This window comes from Oncorhynchus mykiss, chromosome 25, assembly GCF_057628025.1.
Source record: "Oncorhynchus mykiss isolate SJ-2025 chromosome 25, ASM5762802v1, whole genome shotgun sequence".
In the NCBI taxonomy this organism is placed as follows: domain Eukaryota; kingdom Metazoa; phylum Chordata; class Actinopteri; order Salmoniformes; family Salmonidae; genus Oncorhynchus; species Oncorhynchus mykiss.
The window spans coordinates 16392396-16415950 of record NC_143046.1 but is presented as its reverse complement, the minus strand read 5'-3'; the positions used below and the strand labels follow the sequence as shown (position 1 = coordinate 16415950).

The window sequence follows — 23555 nt, the reverse complement described above, 5'->3', positions numbered from 1 at the left end:
AGTCGGCTATATCTTTGGTAATCTGCCTCGTAAATTCACCAAAAGTATAAAATACAGCACTGCCATAGCCAATACATATTTTGATTACCGATGCAGTTCTGTCTGCCTGGTGGCCAACATGCCTGACTGTACCCCTCCCCTATCTCAAACTCGCTGGCTCGCTCTTTCTTTGCTGTGAAATACATGAGAGATTGTGTTCTCTGAAGTAGCCTACGAAAACTAGTTTCCTCCGTTGCAAAAATATCGAATTTTAGGGTTCGAGAAGCTTGACACACATAAATGGGAGTCGACAGGCAAGGAGTCGAGGAATCGGTTGTTTTGGAGTGGGTGTTGCAAGTTGGTTTGGAGTGGGAGTTGCAGGTTGGTTTGGAGTGGGAGTTGCAAGATGGTTTGGAGTGGGAGTTGCACGTTGGTTTGGAGTGGGAGTTGCACGTTGGTTTGGAGTGGGAGTTGCACGTTGGTTTGGAGTGGGAGTTGCACGTTGGTTTGGAGTGGGAGTTGCACGTTGGTTTGGAGTGGGAGTTGCAAGTTGGTTTGGAGTGGGAGTTGCACGTTGGTTTGGAGTGGGAGTTGCACGTTGGTTTGGAGTGGGAGTTGCACGTTGATTTGGAGTGGGAGTTGCAAGTTGGTGAACCTGTTGATTCAAAGTTCAGAGAAGCCTTTAGTGGCTGCCATTTTGCAGAACAACAACTTCTATCGACAATGAGAGTGCCAAAGTAGGAAGTGCTGCTATGGTCTAAAACTCATAGTGTAGTAAAGGAAACGCCACAATAGCCCCAGTGAGCACAGAAGTAGCTTATTTCTCTGCTTGTTTGAAAAAACAAAAACAGGACTGTGTGTTCTAGTCTAGTGTACATTGAACCTTCACCTTGACTTTACAGGCTTATCTCCTGGGTATTGAAACAGACCACAGAATGTTGCACTATTCAGCCATACAAACAACTTCCTCTAGCCAGGGATTTGCACAACAAGCCGGGACCCCCTATGGGACCCCCAGGGGCCTCAGATAAGTTTCAGGGAGTCCCTGAAAAAGCAGGGTTTCTGGATAAAGCGAACACTGAAAATAACAGTAGTAAGGCCAAAATATCTCACATTTAATGGAATAACTGTTTGACAGACATTAAAACATTGGGCAATTGCATATGCAACCGGTGTGAAATGGTTAGCTAGTTAGTGGTGGTGCGCACTAATAGCGTTTCAATCGGTGACGTCACTCGTTCTGAAACCTTGAAGTAGTTGTTTCTTGCTCTGTAATGGCCGCAGCTTTTGTGGAGCAATGGATAACTATGCTTCGTGGGAGGCAGTTGTTGATGTGTGTAGAGGGTCCATGGTTTGAGCCCAGGTAGGGGTGAGGTGAGGAAGCAGAACTGTTACACATACAGTACATGAGTCATTCCATGTCACTTCAGCAAGCCATGACACCCACCATCTCAGATTGTTCTGAAATGGTTTCTGTAGTTAGAAACAGGTAAGGTTGGCATTCCTGAAAAATTATTTTGTTGAAATCTATTTTGATCCCGGGGGAAATAAAGCTATTTATTGCTCCCAACTTTAATTTATAGGATTCAGGTAATATCAAATAAATATAGTTCTAACATCCAATTTGGACCAAACTTCTTCCTACCAATGAGCATGAGGAATCCCCAAAAATTGTAAAAAGCCACCCACGGACCCCCTACGCCTCATGCCAATCCAACCCCAACAACCAATAAACAGTATAAGTTCTCTATGTTTGACAAGTATTATGAAGCTGCGGCTTGGAATATAGCTTCTCCATACTATATAATGTATTCTCTGTGAATCTGGTAATGTTTTGTTCCCCCCTGTTCAAAGAAATAAGTAATTGAAATCACTTGCGTCATTCACCATCAAGTAGTGTGAAAGTACCACGTTTTGACCACTAGATGTCCTTGTTCTCACTATACCGCCACAGTCTTTCATCCGTTTTGCTGGGCCCGGTTTCCCAATAGCGTCTTAAGGCTAAGTTCATCTTATACAATCCTATGGTTCTAATGATGAATTTAGCTACCTGCGTGAACCTGTCAATCAAATGTCACAAAAATAAAACGGATTTGAAAATGTATAAACCAGTTAATCCACGTCCATACCTTATGCTTATTTACCCTATACGTATTTATCACAGTCAGTTAGGTACATTCATTCATAATTTACAGTGTTGGTTGGAACCATTAATGTTAACTAGCTAATAAACTAGCTATTAACTAGCTAATGTTAGTTATTCAAATCTTGATGAGAATATATGGGGGGTTGTAGATGGCTGTGGCGATGACTGTGGCGAAGAGATGATGGAGTTTATCAAGGATTTAGAGAGAATGATTAAAGCTAGCGTTATTAAGCATCTGTGTGATGTAGCTAGTGTTATTCTTAGAAAAAATAGCTGACACTGTCTTTTTACTTTGACAATTCCTAACCCTACTGCCATATTTAATTTACTACCCACCCTTTTTTTAAATTGCATTTAGAAAAGTTAATGGGTGTGTGCAATTCAATACAAATTCTGCCATGTGTTTTAAATCATACTTAGTATGGCCCACTACTGTCTGACTCTGACAGCCATGTCCCTCTTGTCTCCCCTGTGGTTTCCCAGTGCTACTGACGTGGATGGCCTATGACATGGTGGTGCAGCGGATCAGTCCTGATCTGGGGGACTCCCTATGGCAGCTGGAGAAAGAGTTCAGCCCCTGTCCCCTGGGCAACAGAAGCCGAACCAGAGGCAGGAAAAACACCTGGGGATGGGGATGGTATAGGAACCAGGACAGGGGCTGAACCAGGGGATGGGGATGGTATAGGAACTGGGACAGGGGCTGAACCAGGGGATGGGGATGGTATAGGAACCAGGACAGGGGCTGAACCAGGGGATGGGGATGGTATAGGAATTGGGACAGGGGCTGAACCAGGGGATGGGGATGGTATAGGAACTGGGACAGGGGCTGAACCAGGGGATGGGGATGGTATAGGAACCGGGACAGGGGCTGAACCAGGGGATGGGGATGGTATAGGAACTGGGACAGGGGCTGAACCAGGGGATGGGGATGGTATAGGAACTGGGACAGGGGCTGAACCAGGGGATGGGGATGGTATAGGAACTGGGGCAGGGGCTGAACCAGGGGATGGGGATGGTATAGGATCTGGGACAGGGGCTGAACCAGGGGATGGGGATGGTATAGGAACTGGGGCAGGGGCTGAACCAGGGGATGGGGATGGTATAGGAACTGGGACAGGGGCTGAACCAGGGGATGAGGATGGAGTGTCCTAGACCTGTACATACCACCTCCATCCCACTGACAAAGATGTGATTTTCTGTGATTCACCAGGAATGTCTGCTGTTCTGAAATGGACCTGAATCCAAAGCTAGTAGCCCATGCTCTGTATACTTGTCTACAACGTTGTTGCAGTTGTATAAACATTAGACTAGAGTCTCATATCTGCAGCAGCAGTCTCTCTCTCTCTCTGACAGAAGCAGAAACCACTGGAGATAGGTGATAGAGATGTCTCCAGCCCCACACTGTATGCTGTCTAAGCTGAGCAGCCAGCTGTTTTATGTAGGCTATCATTGTGTGTTATGTACCTGTGGACAGGGTTTTCAATTAACTTTAGTGTTGTGTTATAAATTTGTGGTTTGGTCAAATAAAAATACAAAACTTTAATAGAGAATATTGACTGTTAGCTTGTTTATTGGGATTCCAAAAGGAGTTGGTAAAATGTGTATATACGTGTTGACATTCTTTTTATTCTTGGTCACATCCCAGTCATACCCCCAGCAGTCGTGGTACTGTAGAGTTTGTACTTAAGGTTTACAGCTTCTAATGCCTTTACCACATTCTTCAGAGTAGTATGTACACTGAATAAAAACATAAACGCAACATGCAGCAATTTCAAGATTTTACTGCTTTACAGTTCATATAAGGAAATCGGTCAATTGAAATAAGACCCAAATCTATACATTAGGCCCAAATCTATACATTTCACATGTCTGGGAATACAGATATGCATCTATTGGTCACAGATACTGTACCTTACAGAAAGGTAGGGGGGTGGATCAGAAAACCAGTCAGAAGCTGTGTTCGAATACCCATACTAACATAATGTATACTACATTAAATTTGATCGTTTATTTACATATTAGGGTACCTGAGGATTGATTAGAAACATTGTTTGACTTGTTTAGATGAAGTTTATTGGTAACTTTTGGGATTCCTTTGTATGCATTTTGAACGAGGGAAACAGGTGGATTACTGAATCAAACGCGCCAACTAAACTTACTTTTTTGGGATGTAAAGAAGGACTTTATCGAACAAATGGACCATTTGTGATGTAGCTGGGAGCCTTGGGATTGCAAACAGAGGAAGATCTTCAAAGGTGAATTATTTATTTTATCGCTATTTCTGACTTTCGTGACGCCTCTGCTTGTTTAGAAAATGTTTGTAATGCTTTTGTACGCGGGGCGCTGTCCTCAGATAATCGCATGGTATGCTTTTGCCATAAAGCCTTTTTGAAATCTGACAAAGCAGCATGGTTTAACAAGAAGTTAAGCTTTTAAATTATGTAGGACACTTGTATGTTCATGAATGTTTAATATTCCGAATGTTGTATTCTGAATTTCGTGCTCTGCAATTTCACCGGATGTTGGTTAGCCCAAAGAGGTTTTTAACAATGCACAACGACTATACCACTTAGCTAAGAATGACGTGAATAAAATGGTGCCGGAAGAAATGGCAGCCGTTTTACGGGCGCCTAACCAATTGTGCTGTTATGTGTTTTTCTTTGTGGTATTTGTAACTTATTTTGTACAAAATGTTTCTTCCACGGCAAAAAGAGCTTCTGGATATCAGGACAGATCACACACCTCCGATTAAACTAAGATTTTTTCTTCAACAAGCAGGATGCACAGGATGTACTTCAGACACCCGACAAGGCCGAAATCCCAGTCATTGGTAAGAGAAATAGACGCAGGTATAGAGGACACAGGGTGGGGTGCCTTGTAAGGATCCGCTGACGGGAGTGGGAAATCTGCCCTTACCATCAATATTACTTGCCAATGTACAATCATTGGACAATAAATTAGACAAGGTACGATCACAAATATCCTACCGACGGGACATCAAGAACTGTAATATCGTATGTTTCACTGAATCGTGAATGAATGAATGGGGGGAGGGGGGGTCTGTGTATATTTGTAAACAACAGCTGGTGCACAAAATCTAAGGAAGTCTCTAGATTTTGCTTGCCTGAAGTAGAGTATCTCATGATAATTTTATCTCTTTTTTTCGTGTCTGTTTATTTACCACCACAGATGGATGCTGGCACTAAGACCGCACTCAGTCAGCTGTATAAGGAAATAAGCAAACAGGAAACCGCACACCCAGAGGCGGCGCTCCTAGTGGCCAGGGACTTTAATGCAGGGAAACTTAAATCAGTTTTACCTAATTACTATCAGCATGTTAAATGCGCAACCAGAGGGAAAATATTTCTAAATCACCTTTACTCCACACACAGAGATGCGTACAAAGCTATCCCTCGCCATCCATTTGGAAAATCTGATTCTGCTTACAAGCAAAAATGAAAGCAGGAAGCACCAGTGACTCGGTCTATAAAAAAGTGGTCAGATGAAGCAGATGCTAAACCACAGGACTGTTTTGCTATCATGGACTGAAACATGTTCCGGGATTCTTCCAATGACATTGAGGAGTACACCACATCAGTCACTGGCTTCATCAATAAGTGCATTGAGGACGTCGTCCCCACAGTGACTGTACGTACGTACCCCAACCAGAAGCCATGGATTATAGGCAACATTCGCACTGAGCTAAAGGGTAGAGCTGCCGCTTTCAAGGTGCGGGACTCTAACCCGGAAGCTTACAAGAAATCCTGCTATGCCCTCCAACGAAACCATCAAACAGGCAAAGTGCCAATACAGGACTAAGATTGAATCGTACTACACCGGCTCTGACGCTTGTCAGATGTGGCAGGGCTTGCAAACTATTACAGACTACAAAGGGAAGCACAGCCATGAGCTGCCCAGTGACACGAGCCTACCAAAAGAGCTATGCTCGCTTCAAGACAAGCAACACCGAGGCATGCATGAGAGCATCAGCTGATCTGGACGACTGTGTGATCACGCTTTCCGTAGCCGACGTGAGTAAGACCTTTAAACAGGTCAACATTCACAAAGCCGATGGGCCAGACGGATTACCAGGATGGGTGCTCCGGGCATGTGCTGACCAACTGGCAGGTGTCTTCACTGACATTTTCAACATGTCCGTGATTGAGTTTGTAATACCAACATGCTTCAAGCAGACCACCATAGTCCCTGTGCCCAAGAAATAAGCATATGCCGATTAAAACAGCTGGTTTTCTCAATATTTTGAATGATTAGAACATGTAAACACCATAATCGGTGTTCCAGCGGTGTATTTGATCTGCGCATGTGCTAGCTAGCAACAGCTGAGCGTGCCTCCTTCTTTAGTGCAAGTGAAGTGAGTTTGGAACAACTGAATGTATTCATAGTAGAATTAATTTTCACATACAAACGTTATATGTCCGAACTCAGAATCAAATATGCTTCCCAAAAATAACGTGTTCGCTGCTGTGATTGGCAATTTTCTGCATTTATCAAAGTGCCATCAGGTAGCCTGATTTCAGATGTGTTTCTGTGCATGTAACTACTCCATGGATGTGCGAACTACTCCATGGATGTGCGAAGTTGCTGAATATTGACTGGAACTGGAACACGCTGTCCTACACGTCAATCCAGAGCATCTCAAAAATGCTCTATGGGTGACATGTCCGAGTATGCAGGCCATGGAAGAACTGGGACATTTTCAGGTTCCAGGAATTGTGTACAGATCCTTGTGACATGGGGCCGTGCATTATCATGCTGAAACATGAGGTGACGGTGGCAGATGAATGACACGACAATGGACCTCAGAATCTCGTCACAGTATCTTTGGCATTCAAGTTGGCACCGATTACATGGAATTGTGTTTGTTCTCAGTAGCTTCTGCCTGCCTGCCCATACCATAACCCCACCACCACCACGGGGCACTCTGTTCACAACGTTGACATCAGCAAACTGCTCGCCCACACTACGCCATACATGCTGTCGGTTACGACGCCGGACTTCAGTCAGGTGAAGACTAGGGTTGCACATAATGGGGAATATTCAGAGGTGGAAACTTTCCATGGGAATTAACGGGAATATATTGGAATTAACAGGAATATATGGGATTTAATGGATTTATATGCAAATGAAAATTAATACCATTTAAATTAAGATGTTTTTTGCATTGGATATATTTACCATATCATATGGAGACAGAAACATTAACCTTTTACCTTATCATAAGTAGACATAATTGCGAATTATGAAATCCTTCCAATAGACATTTTAAAAACGATTTAGTTACGAATTGAACTTTAATTAAATGAGTTGACTCTTCACATGGGGTGATTTCACTGAACAACAAAAGAAAGGGAATATTGAATGATCCCCAATGATCCATCGCATCTCCAAAAAACATTTTCAAAATACATCTGTAAAAACTCTAAACTGAAGCTTCCATGTCTTCTCCCTGAACCTCCTAAATGTCCACCTCTTGAACATCAGACTCCGAGGCCTCATCTTCACTGTCACTTTCCAGCTTTATTGAGGATGGCTTGTTGTCAGGCTCAAAAAGCCTCAAATTTGCCCGGATTTTTCAATCCTTGTATTGGTCAGCCTGCTGTGTGCTTTGCTGTGTGTGTGTTTCTAAACAAAGACCAGTTGCGCTCTGATGTTGGTGGGATTTGGAGGATGATGGAAGCAACAGGGGAAAGAGCCTCAGATCCACAAAGTCCCTTGCACCAGGTGGCTGATGAGATATGTTGGCATGACTGCCATATTGCATCTCCATCCCAAAGCCGTTGCTTGGAAATGTACTTTGCCAGACTGCCAAGAACCTTGCCCTCATCCAGGCTAAGGTGGCGAGACATGGTTGTGATGACACCATAGGCCTTGTAGATCTCTGCACCAGACAGATGGCTCTTCCCAGCATACTTGGGGTCCAACATGTACACTGTGGCATGGATGGGCTTCAGGCAGAAGTCTTCACGCTTTTTGATGTATTTCAGAACTGCAGTTTCCTCTGATTGGAGCAACAGTGATGTGGGCAGGGCAGTACAAATTTCTTCTCTTACATCTGCAAGCAGAGTCTGAACATCAGACAGGATGCTATTGTCTCCTTCAAACTGTGCGATGGCTACTGCTATAGGTTTCAGGAGTTTCAGGCTGCTTACCACTCTCTCCGAAAATACATCATCCAGGAGGATCCTCTTGATGGGGCTGTCCATATCGGCAGACTGTGATATGGCCATTTCTTGGAGAGACTCCTTCCCCTCCAGGAGACTGTCAAACATGATGACAACACCACCCCAACGGGTGATGCTGGACATCTTCAATGTGGTGCTTTTATTCTTCTCACTATATTTGGTGAGGTAGATTGCTGCTATAACTTTATGACCCTTCACATACCTAACCATTTCCTTGGCTCTCTTGCAGAGTATATCCATTGTTTTCAGTGGCATGATGTCCTTGAGGAGCAGATTCAATACATGAGCAGCACAGCAAATGGGTGTCATGTGAGGGTAGGACTCCTCAACTTTAGACCAAGCAGCCTTCATGTTCGCAGCATTGTCTGTCGCTAGTGCAAATACCTTCTGTGGTCCAAGATTATTGATGACTGCCTTCAGCTCATCTGCAATGTAGAGACCGGTGTGTCTGTCCCTTGTGTCTGTGCTCTTGTAGAATACTGGTTGAGGGGTGGAGATGATGTAGTTAATTATTCCTTGCCCACGAACATTCGACCACCCATCAGAGATGATTGCAATACAGTCTGCTTTCTCTATTATTTGCTTGACCTTCACTTGAACTCTGTTGAACTCTGCATCCAGAAAATGAGTAGATAAAGCATGTCTGGTTGGAGGGGTGTATGTTGGGCGAAGAACATTCCGAAATCTCTTCCAATACACATTGCCTGTGAGCATCAGAGGTGAACCAGTTGCATACATACCTCGAGCAAGGCATTCATCAGCATTTCTCTGACTACGTTCCTCCATTGAGTAAAAAAACCTTCTGATTCTAGGAGGACCATGAGCTGTTGCTATCGATAAGGTGTCTGATTCATTATTTTCACCTCGAATAGAAGTTGTTGTTGTGAGCGCTGAGGGAACTTTATGCACTTGGTCAGATGATTCTGTATCTTTGTTGCATTCTTCACATATGATTTGGCACAGTATTTGCAGTGAAATGTCCACACATCAGATAGTGCCTGTGGCATTTTCCTGTAAAGATGAGAAAAAAATGAGTAAATAAAAACCCAAATCAATTCCATGTACAGATAAATAGTTAAGCAGTTAGATTAAACAACTCCTTTGTAAGATAAATGTTTTAAAATGAAACATGTATGGAAACAGGTGAATTAACACTCATCAGTTAGCAGGCTAAAGCAAGCTAAAACCCACAGGTAGCAAAAACTAACTAGCAGAAATTGTTAACAAGTAAGAAATTATTTAAACACACTTTGCTGTATGCTACTATTTACTAGTTAACAAAAAATCATGTACAGCACCTTGCGAAAGTATTCGGCCCCCTTGAACTTTGCGACCTTTTGCCACATTTCAGGCTTCAAACATAAAGATATAAAACTGTATTTTTTTGTGAAGAATCAACAACAAGTGGGACACAATCATGAAGTGGAACGACATTTATTGGATATTTCAAACTTTTTTAACAAATCAAAAACTGAAGAATTGGGCGTGCAAAATTATTCAGCCCCCTTAAGTTAATACTTTGTAGCGCCACCTTTTGCTGCGATTACAGCTGTAAGTCGCTTGGGGTATGTCTCTATCAGTTTTGCACATCGAGAGACTGACATTTTTTCCCATTCCTCCTTGCAAAACAGCTCGAGCTCAGTGATGTTGGATGGAGAGAATTTGTGAACAGCAGTTTTCAGTTCTTTCCACAGATTCTCGATTGGATTCATGGCTGGACTTTGACTTGGCCATTCTAACACCTGGATATGTTTATTTTTGAACCATTCCATTGTAGATTTTGCTTTATATTTTGGATCATTGTCTTGTTGGAAGACAAATCTCCATCCCAGTCTCAGGTCTTTTGCAGACTCCATCAGGTTTTCTTCCAGAATGGTCCTGTATTTGGCTCCATCCATCTTCCCATCAATTTGAACCATCTTCCCTGTCCCTGCTGAAGAAAAGCAGGCCCAAACCATGATGCTGCCACCACCATGTTTGACAGTGGGGATGGTGTGTTCAGCGGTGTTGCTTTTACGCCAAACATAACGTTTTGCATTGTTGCCAAAAAGTTCAATTTTGGTTTCATCTGACCAGAGCACCTTCTTCCACATGTTTGGTGTGTCTCCCAGGTGGCTTGTGGCAAACTTTAAAAGACACTTTTTATGGATATCTTTAAGAAATGGCTTTCTTCTTGCCACTCTTCCATAAAGGCCAGATTTGTGCAATATACAACTGATTGTTGTCCTATGGACAGTCTCCCACCTCAGCTGTAGATCTCTGCAGTTCATCCAGAGTGATCATGGGCCTCTTGGCTGCATCTCTGATCAGTCTTCTCCTTGTATGAGCTGAAAGTTTAGAGGGACGGCCAGGTCTTGGTAGATTTGCAGTGGTCTGATACTCCTTCCATTTCAATATTATCGCTTGCACAGTGCTCCTTGGGATGTTTAAAGCTTGGGAAATCTTTTTGTATCCAAATCCGGCTTTAAACTTCTTCACAACAGTATCTCGGACTTGCCTGGTGTGTTCCTTGTTCTTCATGATGCTCTCTACGCTTTTGACGGACCTCTGAGACTATCACAGTGCAGGTGCATTTATACGGAGACTTGATTACACACAGGTGGATTGTATTTATCATCATTAGTCATTTAGGTCAACATTGGATCATTCAGAGATCCTCACTGAACTTCTGGAGAGAGTTTGCTGCACTGAAAGTAAAGGGGCTGAATCATTTTGCACGCCCAATTTTTCAGTTTTTGATTTGTTAAAAAAGTTTGAAATATCCAATGAATGTCATTCCACTTCATGATTGTGTCCCACTTGTTGTTGATTCTTCACAAAAAAATACAGTTTTATATCTTTATGTTTGAAGCCTGAAATGTGGCAAAAGGTCGCAAAGTTCAAAAGGGCCGAATACTTTCGCAAGGCACTGTATGTCATATAAAATATATTCACCCCACCAAGTATTGTAATCAAAACTTAGCAGAAAGCATGTAGTCCTTGGCTCAGACAGTGTAGTAGTGTGGGCTCAATAGTATCTCATTAGTGTGCAAGATCTTGAGTATCAGCTGTACATGTGATGGAAGAATGCACTGTGCATGCCGAGGGTTGCAATTCCATTGAATTGGGGATAGTTTAACCAAATATGCCACAAGACCTATAATTGACTTAGGTGTATCCCACAAAAAAAGTTCACTGTTATAAGCTAACTTTTTTTTTATGAATTCAAGCAAAGTTCCCCAAAATCCCGGGCTTAACCTTCCAGGAAAATTTTCATGAAAAATTCTTGACATTTACCGGAAAGTTTCTGACCCTTTTGCAACCCTAGTCAAGACCCTGGTGCAGAAATTATTTGGTTGTGAAAATTCACAGTTTTATCAGCTGTCCGGGTGGCTGTTCTCGCAGGTGAAGAAGCTGGATGTGGAGGTCCTGGGCTGGCGTGGTTACACGTGGTCTACGGTTGTGAGGCTGGTTGGACTTACTGCCAAATTCTCTAAAACAACGTTGGAGGCGGCTTATGGTAGAGAAATTAACATTACATTCTCTGGCAACAGCTCAAATGGACATTCCTGCAGTCAGCTTGCCAATTGCACGCTCTCTCAAAACTTGAGTCATCTGTGGCATTGTGTTGTGTGACAAAACTGCACATTTTAGAGCGGCCATTTATTGTCCCCAGCACAAGCTTCTTGATATGCCACACTTGTCAGGTGGATGGATTTTCTTGGCAAATAATAAATGCAAACAAACAGGGATGTAAACAAATTTGTGTCCCCCAACCCTCTCCTTTATCTACTACAGTGTTCCCAACCCTCTCCTTTATCTACTACAGTGTTCCCAACCCTCTCCTTTATCTACTACAGTGTTTCTCAACCCTCTCCTTTATCTACTACAGTGTTCCCAACCCTCTCCTTTATCTACTACAGTGTTCCCAACCCTCTCCTTTATCTACTACAGTGTTCCCAACCCTCTCCTTTATCTACTACAGTGTTCCCAACCCTCTCCTTTATCTACTACAGTGTTCCCAACCCTCTCCTTTATCTACTACAGTGTTCCCAACCCTCTCCTTTATCTACTACAGTGTTCCCAACCCTCTCCTTTATCTACTACAGTGTTCCCAACCCTCTCCTTTATCTACTACAGTGTTCCCAACCCTCTCCTTTATCTACTACAGTGTCGCCAACCCTCTCCTTTATCTACTACAGTGTTCCCAACCCTCTCTTACCTAGGCAGTCAGACAGTCCACAATGTTGTTCTAGTACTGCAGTGCCACACTCAGTTAAATGTATCAACTGTTCTTAAATATAAATCCTACATTTTGGTAGACTCAGTTCTTTTGATTTTAAACCCCTTTCAAAAAGTGCTCAGAGCTAGGCCAGCTTTATCACACTGCTAACTTTTTATAATTCTTCCACATGGTCCTGGATAAGTTTAAATCGGGTGGGGTGTCTGGGTATCTCCCAGCAGAGAGTATAGAGACACAGATTTACAACATAATATCACAAGGACCCCATAATGTCTTGACACACAACAGTCTCGGAGACAGCCTGTGCGCCCCAAATGGTACCCTACTATTTCATATATAGTGCACTTCTTTATTTTACAATGTGTTTATTTTGTTCCTTTTTTCTTCTGTTCACAGTGTGGTCCCAGCTGAGACAGTGTGCCCTGATCGTGTGACTTCAGCCACCCAGACAAGATGGCCTTTCTGAACAGAGTGGAACGGGTTGACCTGGCCAAACATGACCTCAGGGTGAGGAGTGTGGGAGGAGGAAAAGGAGAGGAAATGAAGCTGAGGATAGAGAAGAAAGGTGGAAGTGCGTGGAAAGCATAGAGCCAATGGGTTATAGAACTGGATAGGGACCAAAAATAGTCCACATATTCACACCTGTAATGAAACACTTGACAGATGTACACCTGTATAATACATAAAGCGTCACTACATTTAACCTACGACATGCATCATATAATAAACCCTCCATTGTGAATGGGCTTCTTAATAAAAATGTATTTTCCTCTCTTCTATTCTCTCTACCAGCTACTTTATACGCTACTTTATACCCTTTATTTAACCAGGTAAGTCATTGAGAACACACACAGTGTCTCCTGTGCAGCTGGTTATGGTCAGAGTGGTGCAGCAGGCAGCACTGGCCCTCTGCTCCAGTTCCATTCTCCATGTCTATGAGCAGCAGAGGGGTGTGTGTGTGGCGTTCTATCATCTCCTTCACTCCTGGGAAACTGCATGATCAACACAGCAGCAACAGCATAGAATGGAAAGGCCCATTGATTAGTTTATGATGTGTTGGCATTTATTGTCATGAATCAATCCCTGGAGGCAGCTCTGCAGAGTAGTCACACTGCTAACCCAAATGCCTAACCCTAACCTTAAATTAAGACAAAAAAATAAAGAAAATGTATCATAACATTCTATGATATAGCCAATTTTGACTTTGCAGCTTCCCCATCTAGAGGAAAATACTCAGTTCTGCCTCCAAGACCAAGATTCATGACAATAAACGGCAACCTGCGATGTGTTAAAGATCCAATGCAGCGTTTATCTCCATATCACATCATTTCTGGGTAACAGTGAAGTACCTGACTGTGATGGTTTTCAATTAAAATGGTCAAAAGAAACAAAAAGAGCTTCTTATCAAAGAGAAATTCACATATTTCTCTGTTTCATGATCACAATCTAAAAATTACACACACACACACACACACACACACACACACACACACACACACACACACACACACACACACAGTGTTTTGTGTGCTGCTGGTTCTGGTCAGAGTGGTGCAGGGTGCAGCAGGCAGCACTGGCTCTGTGCTCCAGTTCCATTCTCCATGTCTATGAGCAGCAGAGGGGTGTGTGTGTGGTGTTCTATCATCTCCTCCACTCCTGGGAAACTCTGCAGCAGCAACACAGATTTGAAAGAGCCATCGGTTAGTTATGGATGTGTTAGCGGGTTGGCATTTACTGTCATGAACTCTGCAGAGTGGTCAAAGCCTCAGTCATACAATCTGATTTTAAACCGAACCACCTAATGCCTAACCCTAACTTTAAAATAAGACCAAAAAGCACATTTTTGTTTTTATACATTTTTATGATATAGACAAATTTGACTTTGCAGCTGGCACGACTAGCGGAAATCGCTCAGTTCTGCCTCCAAGGCAAAATTCATGACAATAAACGTCAACCTGTGATGTGTTAAAAAATCCAATTTTCACAATTTCAATGTAGAAATATATAAAAAACACAGGAAAATCATATTTTTTCTGAGTCCCAGATCTGTTTGTAAACTGTAAGCTAATTTAGATAAAAGCACCTGCTAGCTAGATGACCAATGTTTTTAATTGCATTTGCATGCTAAGCTGAAATTCTGTGGCCTGGCTGGTCTAGTGGTAATGGCACCGGTTTGAATCCCTTTGACCTCTACCTTTCCCCACTGTCATCCCCTCAACATCTGTTCAATAAAATCATCAAAAAAATATAATAAAAAGAAAAGTCAAATTCTTGTTTGTGAGTGAATCCTGACAGAGCAGAGAGGAGGCTGTTTGTTTACCTCGCTACCCATGAGGCCGGTGCCCAGGTGGTATGTGTTGCCTTGGTGACGTATCTGGATGTTGTAGACCTTGCCATGGTTCAGCACCATGAGGGTGTAGGGCTGCTCAGAAGAGCCCTTGGAACTGTCCCTCACCAGAAACGCTCCATCCTGAAACACACACAGCTACGTTGATACACAAACTGTGTGTGTGTGTGTGTGTGCGTGTGTGTTAGTGAAGCCCACGAGGGGAGGGGGATTCCTGACCTTGTTAACCCATCTGAGAGATGCTTCAGCCTGGCCTCTGGTCACCAGTCCTCCATACCACTCAGGATCAATGTCCTGCACACAGCAGGGAACAGCAACCAACAATTTACTATGTTTGGAATGAGACTAACATGAGGTAAAGTAAATAATTCATTAATTCGAAGACTAATAAATCAGATAAAATATCTGAAAAGTTATTTTAGGAAATGATAACTTTGTAATCTGAATATTTTTCCTTGGTGCCCTAGTAATTACGGTTGCATGATTTGTCAGTCTAATCGCGTAATACTAATTACAGAGAATCTTTGATAAAACTATCAGTCTTCAGTTAATGATAGTAAAGACACGACAATACACTTGATCATTCTCATTAAAACGTAGGAGTATATTACATGTAGAATATTGTATGTTGATATGTAAATAACGTTTGAAAAGTAGTATGGCTGGTATGGATTGCATAAATGCTCTGCTGGTGTAAATCTACTGATGTAAAAAGGGTGTTTGATTGATCTGCTCACCTTCTCTGTGCCTGGCATTGTGTTGGGGACCATTGAAGGAGGTTTACTGGAGCTGGCTCTGTTGGTAGAGAAGATATGCTAGTACAACATGTTAGAAGAATTGGCTCCATCTTCGTCTCATTAGTCCAAAGTGAATTATTCTCTTTGAATTCTCACTCTGAATTTACTGAAGGAACATGAACCGGTAAAAACAACATTATTTTAATTGTTTTCATCAAGACTGTCTTTCAATAGAAAACCAAAAAGGGGAAGAAGCACCTTCAGACTGTTGAGTTACAGCCAAGGGGTTAATGGGAATGGAGAGGTCTGGGTTAGGCTACCTATAGTCTGGTGGCTTTGGGCCCTTTAGTTGAGGTGGCTTCACTATGGCGGGCTGGGGAGAGCTGAATGGACTGCACTCTCCTGGACACCGTGGGTAGTCACCAAACAGACAAGAAAATCAGAAGTTAGGCAAAACATTGGATTCTCAACCTGCTAGTCAACAGTAGCCATAATTATGGCAATCTGTTCGTTCCGTAGTTTACATTTTTTTGTCTTTGCAAGGCAACTACAGTATATAGCAGAAGGGGTTCTCAACACATTGACAATGCCTTTCTAATTGCCCTTTGGGGATTAATATTTAATTTAATTGAAAATACTTGACCTGAATAAACAGACTAGGAGGCTAAATCAACAGGACAACAGACAGTTGGCATAGTTACTTGTAGGAGTTGTTTTGGTGTTTGTGTGATATTGTTTCTTGGTGGGAGCGGGCTGTCCAGGCTTCTTGCTTCGGTCGACCATGGGGACAGAAGGGCCTGTTGGGGATGGGGGAGGAAGATGTGTCTCAAACGAACCACTAATAAGCATTCAAAGAAGTGATCTGGTGATGTTGCTTTAATTTAACTACGGTAGGAAAAACCATCGAATTAGATTAGGCCAAGACAGCTCTAGTCATTTCAATTCTATGGTTTTACCTAGCTTAGTTGAATGCCACCTCATAGAATGCACTGATTGTCCCATTAGGTAGGAGTGTCTGCTAAATGACTCAAATGTCATCTGTCCTGATTTTCTGGCCTCATCTTACATCTGTGAGCTTAATCTACCTCTAAACCAGAGTTTCCCCAACTCGGTCCTGCCCCCCCCCCCTGGGTGCCCTAGCACTACACTGCTGATTCAAATAACCAACTCATCAGCAAACTTTTATTATTTGAGTCAGCGGTGTAGTGCTAGGGTAAAAACCAAAACGTGCACCTGGGGGGGGGGGGGGGGGGGGGGGGGGGGCCAGGGGGGGGGCCCAGGACCACGTTTGGGAAACTCTGCTCTAAACCACTAGCCTCCTGCTCCTTATTTTTCATGGTGCTGATCACAACAGAATAGTCCCGCTCTTTACAATATCAACACAAGCAGCTAACAGATAGACCGGATGATCTCTGGTAACATGGTCAGAGTGACGTACGTTTACCAGCAGCTTTGAATGGCCTCTGAGGGGAGGGGTCTAGTCTGGATGTGGGAGGTCTGGCCAGCTAGAGGGAGCGAGAGAAAGAGAGTGAGGGGAAGAGAGTGACAGAGAGCAGGTGAGAGTTGGAATATTAATTAACAATGATTGATCTCAGAAAGAGAGGAGGATGGTAACACGAAAGAAAGAGCGGATGAAAAGGTTAAAGGTTAGTGGTATGAAAAGATGGGGGCTGTAAAGAAGACAGGATGAAAACAGTGATTGTGTAATGAAGACTATGATGAAGAAGACACTTACTGTGTTATGGCTGGTGGCCAGAGCCTGAGGACCAGGGCGCTGGGGTGGTCTCGGAATCCTTCCAGTAGGAAGAGTTCCTGACGGACCTCCACGCACGGAATCTACACACACACAGACACACACACACACACAGACACACACACACACACACACACACACACACACACACACACACACACACACACACACACACACACACACACACACACACACACACACACACACACACACACACACACACACACACACACACACACACACACACACACACAGAAGAGCTATAGTACCTACAGTATGTATTTACTAAAGACAGTCAGTAATGGTTAATTGTACATCTTCTGTACCTATATAGTCACTGTTCCCTAGGGGCTTAGGGAGATTGAGGAGGCGGGGGATCTCCTCTGTAGCTGAGGGAGGAGGCTCATAGTCACCATCACTCCCCTCTTCCTCCTCTCCCTCTGCAGGTGGCAGGCGGTCAGACAAGGCACAGATATAACTGTCATCCTCATCAGGGTTCTCATAGTCATTATCACTCATATCCTGACAGACCAGGAGAGGAGAGGAAATGTGGCGAGGGGAGAGGAGGGGAGGAGAGGTGGGTAATTACAGGTTGGTGATTAGTGATATGGTTTTGGACAAGGGTCTTCTGTTGATGATGTTAAGTTACATTTCTACATTGTGTGGATGGATGTGTGGCTTGGTAGCAATGTCATGTCAAAGTGAGAGTGTTTTACAATACATGATACACTCACAAACGTTTCTGAATCCCAGGCTTCATCTTCCTCTTGTACAAAATCTACAGAGAGGAAACCAATCATACAATGAGGGGAGGGTGGGAGACGTTTCTCCTGAGATATAGTAGCTGTGGTTCTGGAGCCGTGGTACTGTACAGTTCTGTTTACCTTGTTGATGTCTCTTAGGTTCCCTTGATCTGGTGAAGACATGAGGAACATGGCTGTGAAGTGTTTCTCTACTGTTCTGTCATACAGCACAGAAGAGTTCTCATGGTGGAAATGTATGCTAGGCTAGTAGATTAGCATTTCTCACCTCTGACTGAACCCCCTCTCCTCTTCACTCCTGTTGATCTCACTACAGATCTCAGTGATGACTCTAGAGAATATATTGAAATCAATCAATGTTATCAAATTCAGTACTTTCTCTCGCCCATCTCAGCCCCGGCTTTCTTGTTTCCTCTCTCTCTGGCACATGGGCACACACCCACCACCATGCTGTCTTGCTCTCTCTCTCTCTCACACACACACGCACACGCACACGCACACGCACACGCACACGCACACACACACACACACACAGGCACACCATCATGCTGTCTTGCTCTCTCTCTCTCTCTGCCTTTTCATTAGAAGATTCAACAGGTTATTTCCAGCTACACGTCCTCACATAGACCACATATGGTAACCACATCACGGCTATTAAAAGCCCCTGACATATACAGCACTACAAAAGCCACACACACACCCATGTCCAAACCAACTGTATTTGAATGTGGGTGTCCATTTCCACTTTCTGTAACAGCCAGAATAAATGGTCTCAGTAAAAGATTTTCAAGGAGGTTTGTGTGTGGTAGAGGAGAATGATTAAGACTTGCTTAAGAGACCAGAGTTGCTTCACAAGGGTTACTTTATCTGTTTATGAAATGAAATAGTTTTGACTTTAGACTTACGGAATATGAATGGTGGGAAACTTCTGAAGGTCGCCATCTTTCATCTTCTGTAATGATACAGTGACGGCATAGATCATTAAATAAAATGAAGTAAACATCTTAGTTGTATCACAGTATACAAGAGCAGCTGCACACACACACACACACACACACACACACACACACACACACACACACACACACACACACACACACACACACACACACACTTACCAGAAAGCGTGCTCCGTTCATGCTAGTCTTCATCACCACTTTGTCACAGCTGGACAGCCTCAGCTGAGAATGTCACAACACACCAGAGATGTCACACACCAGGACAGAGGTCACGCTCACTTTCTTAATGCATGCAAATGAGCAGGGTCTGAGCGCTGATCCAGGACCAGTTTTGGCTTTTAGATTATAGTGAATGGACCAGGAGGACCTGGTCCTAGATCAGCAGTCCTACTGATTTGAGGTTAGAGCTTTGGGACAGTAACCGATAGGTTGCTGGATTGAATCCCCTAGTTGACAAGGTAAAATTATGTCATTCTGCCCCTGAGAAGGCAGTTAACCCACTGTTCCCCGGTAGGCCGTCATTGTAAATAAGAATATGTTCTTAAGTGACTTGCCTAGTTACCAATTTTTTCCAACTGCTTACACAAAACATCTTTTCATGTCACACGATTTCTGAAACCTCTCACTCAAAGTGCAAAACTACACACCAAATATCCAAAACCATAAGCTATTTCTCAGCCTTTGACTCAGTTGTCAATTGCATAAAACACTTTTTTCAAAACACTACACACAATTCTCTACCTAAAACACAAACATCTAACAGGAAGTGACTTGCTTTCCTTTTCCAAACACAACCAATCAAAATGCTACACTTATTCCCCAGGTCACCACACACTCCTCACATGTGCAAACACTAATAGCTTAACTGATCACTAACCAATCACTGCTTTACTGTAGTATAGGCCTATAAATAGGTCAAAGGTCAGATGACCTGTTTTGAACAATGGATGCCAACAATGGATAGAGAGCAAGAGGACTAGGAGGGAGAGGAAGAGGAAGAAGAGGACGAGGGCAAAGAAGAGAAGGAAGGAGACCCATCTCTGATGAGATTAGGGCAACACTTGTTGATCATGTGATCAACCACGGTTTGACCATGAGAGAGGCTTGAGTCGATCTACAGTTTCGTCCATAATTCAAACCTTCAGAAATGAGAACGGGTATGCAACTATCTAATGACTATTTTAGCATTACAGTAATGTACTGTAAAATACGTATGACTGCATAGTTTTGCACAAACATTTGTAACTCTAAGCCATCCATTTACTGCACTGCATTGAATGAATGAGGTTGGTTATCATGCTGTACAAATTTTTTTTGTACATTGTTTACAGTTCCTATGCTGAACACATACTGTGTTTGAATTCTTTACAGAGTGGAAAGGCAAAGACATCATGGAGGAAGAGGACACTTGTTTACAGATGTACAAGAGACTGCAATTATAAATATGGTTTTGGCTAACAATGCAATTAGGATTCGAGAGATAAGAGATTATTTTGAATAATGACACCATATTTAACAACATCAATACTGTAAGCCTGTCAACCATACAACGCATCCTCCAACAGCACTGAGTGACGATGAAACAACTTTACAAGGTGCCATTTGAGAGAAACTCTGACAGAGTCAAGAATATGCGACATGACTTTGTAGAGGTATGTATGCAACACTACTTCCAGTACTTCAGACATACCAAATTTACTCGTCTGTATATCCTTTTGTCTGTTATAGAGAGTATTGGAGCTGGATGCCCATGTAATTCGCCATGAATTTATTGATGTGGATGAGGTTGGCTTCAATCTCACCAAAACCAGGCACCACGGAAGAAATGTAATAGGACAGAGGGCAATTACCAATGTCCCTGGACAGCGTGTGGATAATATAACTGTGTGCTGCCATCACTCAAAACGGGGTTCTCCATCACAATGCCACACTGGGTCCGTACAACACCGGCCATATGCTCACTTTTCTGGATGCAATTTACACAATGCTTGTCCCTGATCCAGATCAGGAGCCTGCTAGATTTGCGGTTTTATGGGACAATGTTAGTTTTCACCGGGTTGTTTTGGTCCAAAACTGGTTTGCCACCCATAAACAATTTGTAGCTTTGTACCTACCCCCATATTCACCTTTTCTAAATCCCATAGAGGAATTCTTCTCAGCCTGGCACTGGAAAGTGTATGATCGTCAACCCTATGCCCGCATGCCGCTTCTCCAGGCAATGGAGGACGCATGTGGGGACATAGAGGTTGCCTCTGTCCCAGGTTGGATACGCCATGCTAGGAGATAATTCCCTCGATGTTTGGAAAGAGAAAACGTATCTTGTGATGTGGACGAAGTATTGTGGCCAGACCCAGGCGGGAGAAGAGATGAAGCATAGCTTAGCACTGGTGACTGCCCCCCGTCCCCCTACCAATTCCTGGACTGCCCCCCCGGGACCCCACACACACAATTGTGTTCTTTACTGTATTCTAAAGAATATACTTTTGGTTTACATATGTTTATGGTTTTGTTGTATGCTACTGTATACAACAGTAATGTTTGGCCTAATAAATATTTTCTGTTTCTACATTGCATTGGTGTTTACAGTGTACTTGTTACCCCTCTCAGCAGATTACTTTCACTGTAGAACATTGTATTGGTGTTAACAGTGTACTTGTTACCCCTCTCAGCAGATGACTTTCACTGTAGAACATTGTATTGAAATGTAGATATAAGCCTATGAAAGACCAAAGAGCTTTAGATTTAGAACAACAGTGTTTACATGGTATATCCAGAAATGTACTATTATGAAAGCAGTGTTTGCCATTTGATGCAAATGCTTCATTCTGACATGTGTTTATGGCATTTTGAATGCAGTGTTACATTTTGAAGGAGATGTGAGGCGTTTTGAATTTTGTGTGTGCAGTTTTGGGAATTATGTGTAGAGTTTTGAAAAAAAGGAGACAGTTTAGAAAACTTGTGTAAGCAGTTGGAAAAAATAGTAAATAAATACAAAACTCTGAGAGGCATCAAACAGGCCCTGATCTGTTTCATATCAGCTACTGGCATTCATATGGGCATATGGGCAATTTGAATGATGCAATTTGAATGATGAGAATTGAATGCTGATGAACCACTGATGTTAAGAGCTGCATTATCTACAGAAGAACATGGGTCATGAAGTGTCCTCGCTCACCCTCTTCATATAGTCGGCTAGACTACGTGCGTTCCACCCCATCACCTCTGACCTGGAGGGAACACTGTCAAAACTCATCGTCTTCTTCTGTGCAAAGCTTTCCAAAGTTTTGTCTTAGTAAGCCTTGAGTCCAAGGCTCTTCTAGATCCAAGGATCTTCTTCTAGATCCAAGGCTCTTCTTCTAGATCCAAGGCTCTTCTTCTAGATCCAAGGCTCTTCTTCTAGATCCAAGGCTCTTCTTCTAGATCCAAGGATCTTCTTCTAGATCCAATGATCTTCTTCTAGATCCAAGGCTCTTCTTTTAGATCCAAGGCTCTTCTTCTAGATCCAAGGCTCTTCTGTTGGTAAAGTCCAAGGCTCTTGTCTTAGTAGGTCCAATGTTTTTGTCTTGGTATGGTCCACGGTTTTTAGTAAAGTCCAAGGTTTTTCTCAAGTGTGAGTAAGGTCCCGGGCTTTGGCTTTCCTCATAGACAATTCACACAAGGGAATCAGATCCACACTCCAGGAAACCTCAGTGAATGTAGACAGGAGATAACAGTAAGTCTCCTGTTAGTCTCGTGATGGGCATTAGCTGCTACACAATGCTCATCCTTTTAGCCATATATGTGGAGAGATAAATACTTAGCATTAGTTTAATCGTGATGGTGCTGTTTCTACAGGCCTCCCTGATGTCTCTGTAACTGTGAGGAGGCAGGACTTCAGTTTGTCACCCACTGCCTTTCCTGTCACAGGCAGCCAAAAGAGGAAGTATTGTAGGCCACAGAGGATGTAAAGAAGAGAAGAAAGAGGTTTGTCCCAAATGGCCCACTATCAGCCCTGGACCAAAGTAGTTTCCTATATAGCAAATAGGGTGCCATTTGGGACGCAAACCTAGAGCTAGCCTGCTTCACTGTGTAGGCCTGTAGACACGCCATCTCTATACTTAGCCACTCAACATCAGCTTCTAAATGTATCTTGACCCATGTGACTTTAAATGTTATATCAATATGCCTTAAATCAGGCCTGTACTAAGGTCATTGTATTTGACACTGATCTGGTCCTTTATTGTATGGTCGGTCCTCTCTCTCTGCATCAGATCGGCTGCTATGTGTCGATCGAACATTACATTTCAGACTGATATGTGTTTTCAAACACAGACACCTAGCTACAGTTGCTAGTCTCACTCTTATTGGACCCTCCTCTTGTAAGATTGTTTAGGACAGAAAGACAGTTTGCGCCTCCTTTACTGTATAGTAGGTTGAGTTTAATATCTGCCTAGCAACAGTTATTATTA

The 23555-nt window shown here is 43.0% G+C and overlaps 1 protein-coding gene and 1 pseudogene across 3 annotated transcripts; both read right to left on the bottom strand.

The window, feature by feature from the left end:
- Positions 1–3680: 3680 nt before the first annotated feature.
- Positions 3681–11055, bottom strand: LOC149971543 (uncharacterized; annotated as a pseudogene). Its single transcript, XR_016491798.1, has one exon. The product of XR_016491798.1 is annotated as an uncharacterized LOC149971543 (transcript).
- Positions 11056–12898: 1843 nt separating this feature from the next.
- Positions 12899–23026, bottom strand: lcp2b (lymphocyte cytosolic protein 2b). 2 transcript variants are annotated; one of them, XM_036970392.2, is made up of 15 exons: positions 22283–23026; positions 19267–19329; positions 19054–19100; positions 18417–18479; positions 18272–18300; positions 18122–18165; positions 17714–17909; positions 17370–17470; positions 17073–17139; positions 16336–16431; positions 15955–16036; positions 15635–15692; positions 15117–15191; positions 14871–15020; positions 12899–14216 (listed from the first exon to the last, which is right to left on the bottom strand). In XM_036970392.2, the coding sequence occupies exons 1-15, from the start codon at positions 22358–22360 to the stop codon at positions 14094–14096; spliced, it is 1272 nt and encodes a 423-aa protein (XP_036826287.1). In that variant the 5' UTR covers positions 22361–23026; the 3' UTR covers positions 12899–14093. The 2 variants fall into 2 exon arrangements, with proteins under 2 accessions (XP_036826287.1, XP_036826288.1); XM_036970393.2 differs by having other exon boundaries at positions 17079–17139.
- Positions 23027–23555: the final 529 nt, after the last annotated feature.

Excerpts from the sequence above, each read along its gene's own strand:
- lcp2b (XM_036970392.2), bottom strand. The coding sequence starts at position 22,360 with ATGAGTTTTGACAGTGTTCCCTCCAGGTCAGAGGTGATGGGGTGGAAC. Across the intron at positions 18,166-18,271 it reads ACCTAAGAGACATCAACAAG|ATTTTGTACAAGAGGAAGAT; the intron begins GTAAACAGAACT and ends TCCTCTCTGTAG. Across the intron at positions 17,140-17,369 it reads TGGCCACCAGCCATAACACA|CTGGCCAGACCTCCCACATC; the intron begins GTAAGTGTCTTC and ends CGCTCCCTCTAG.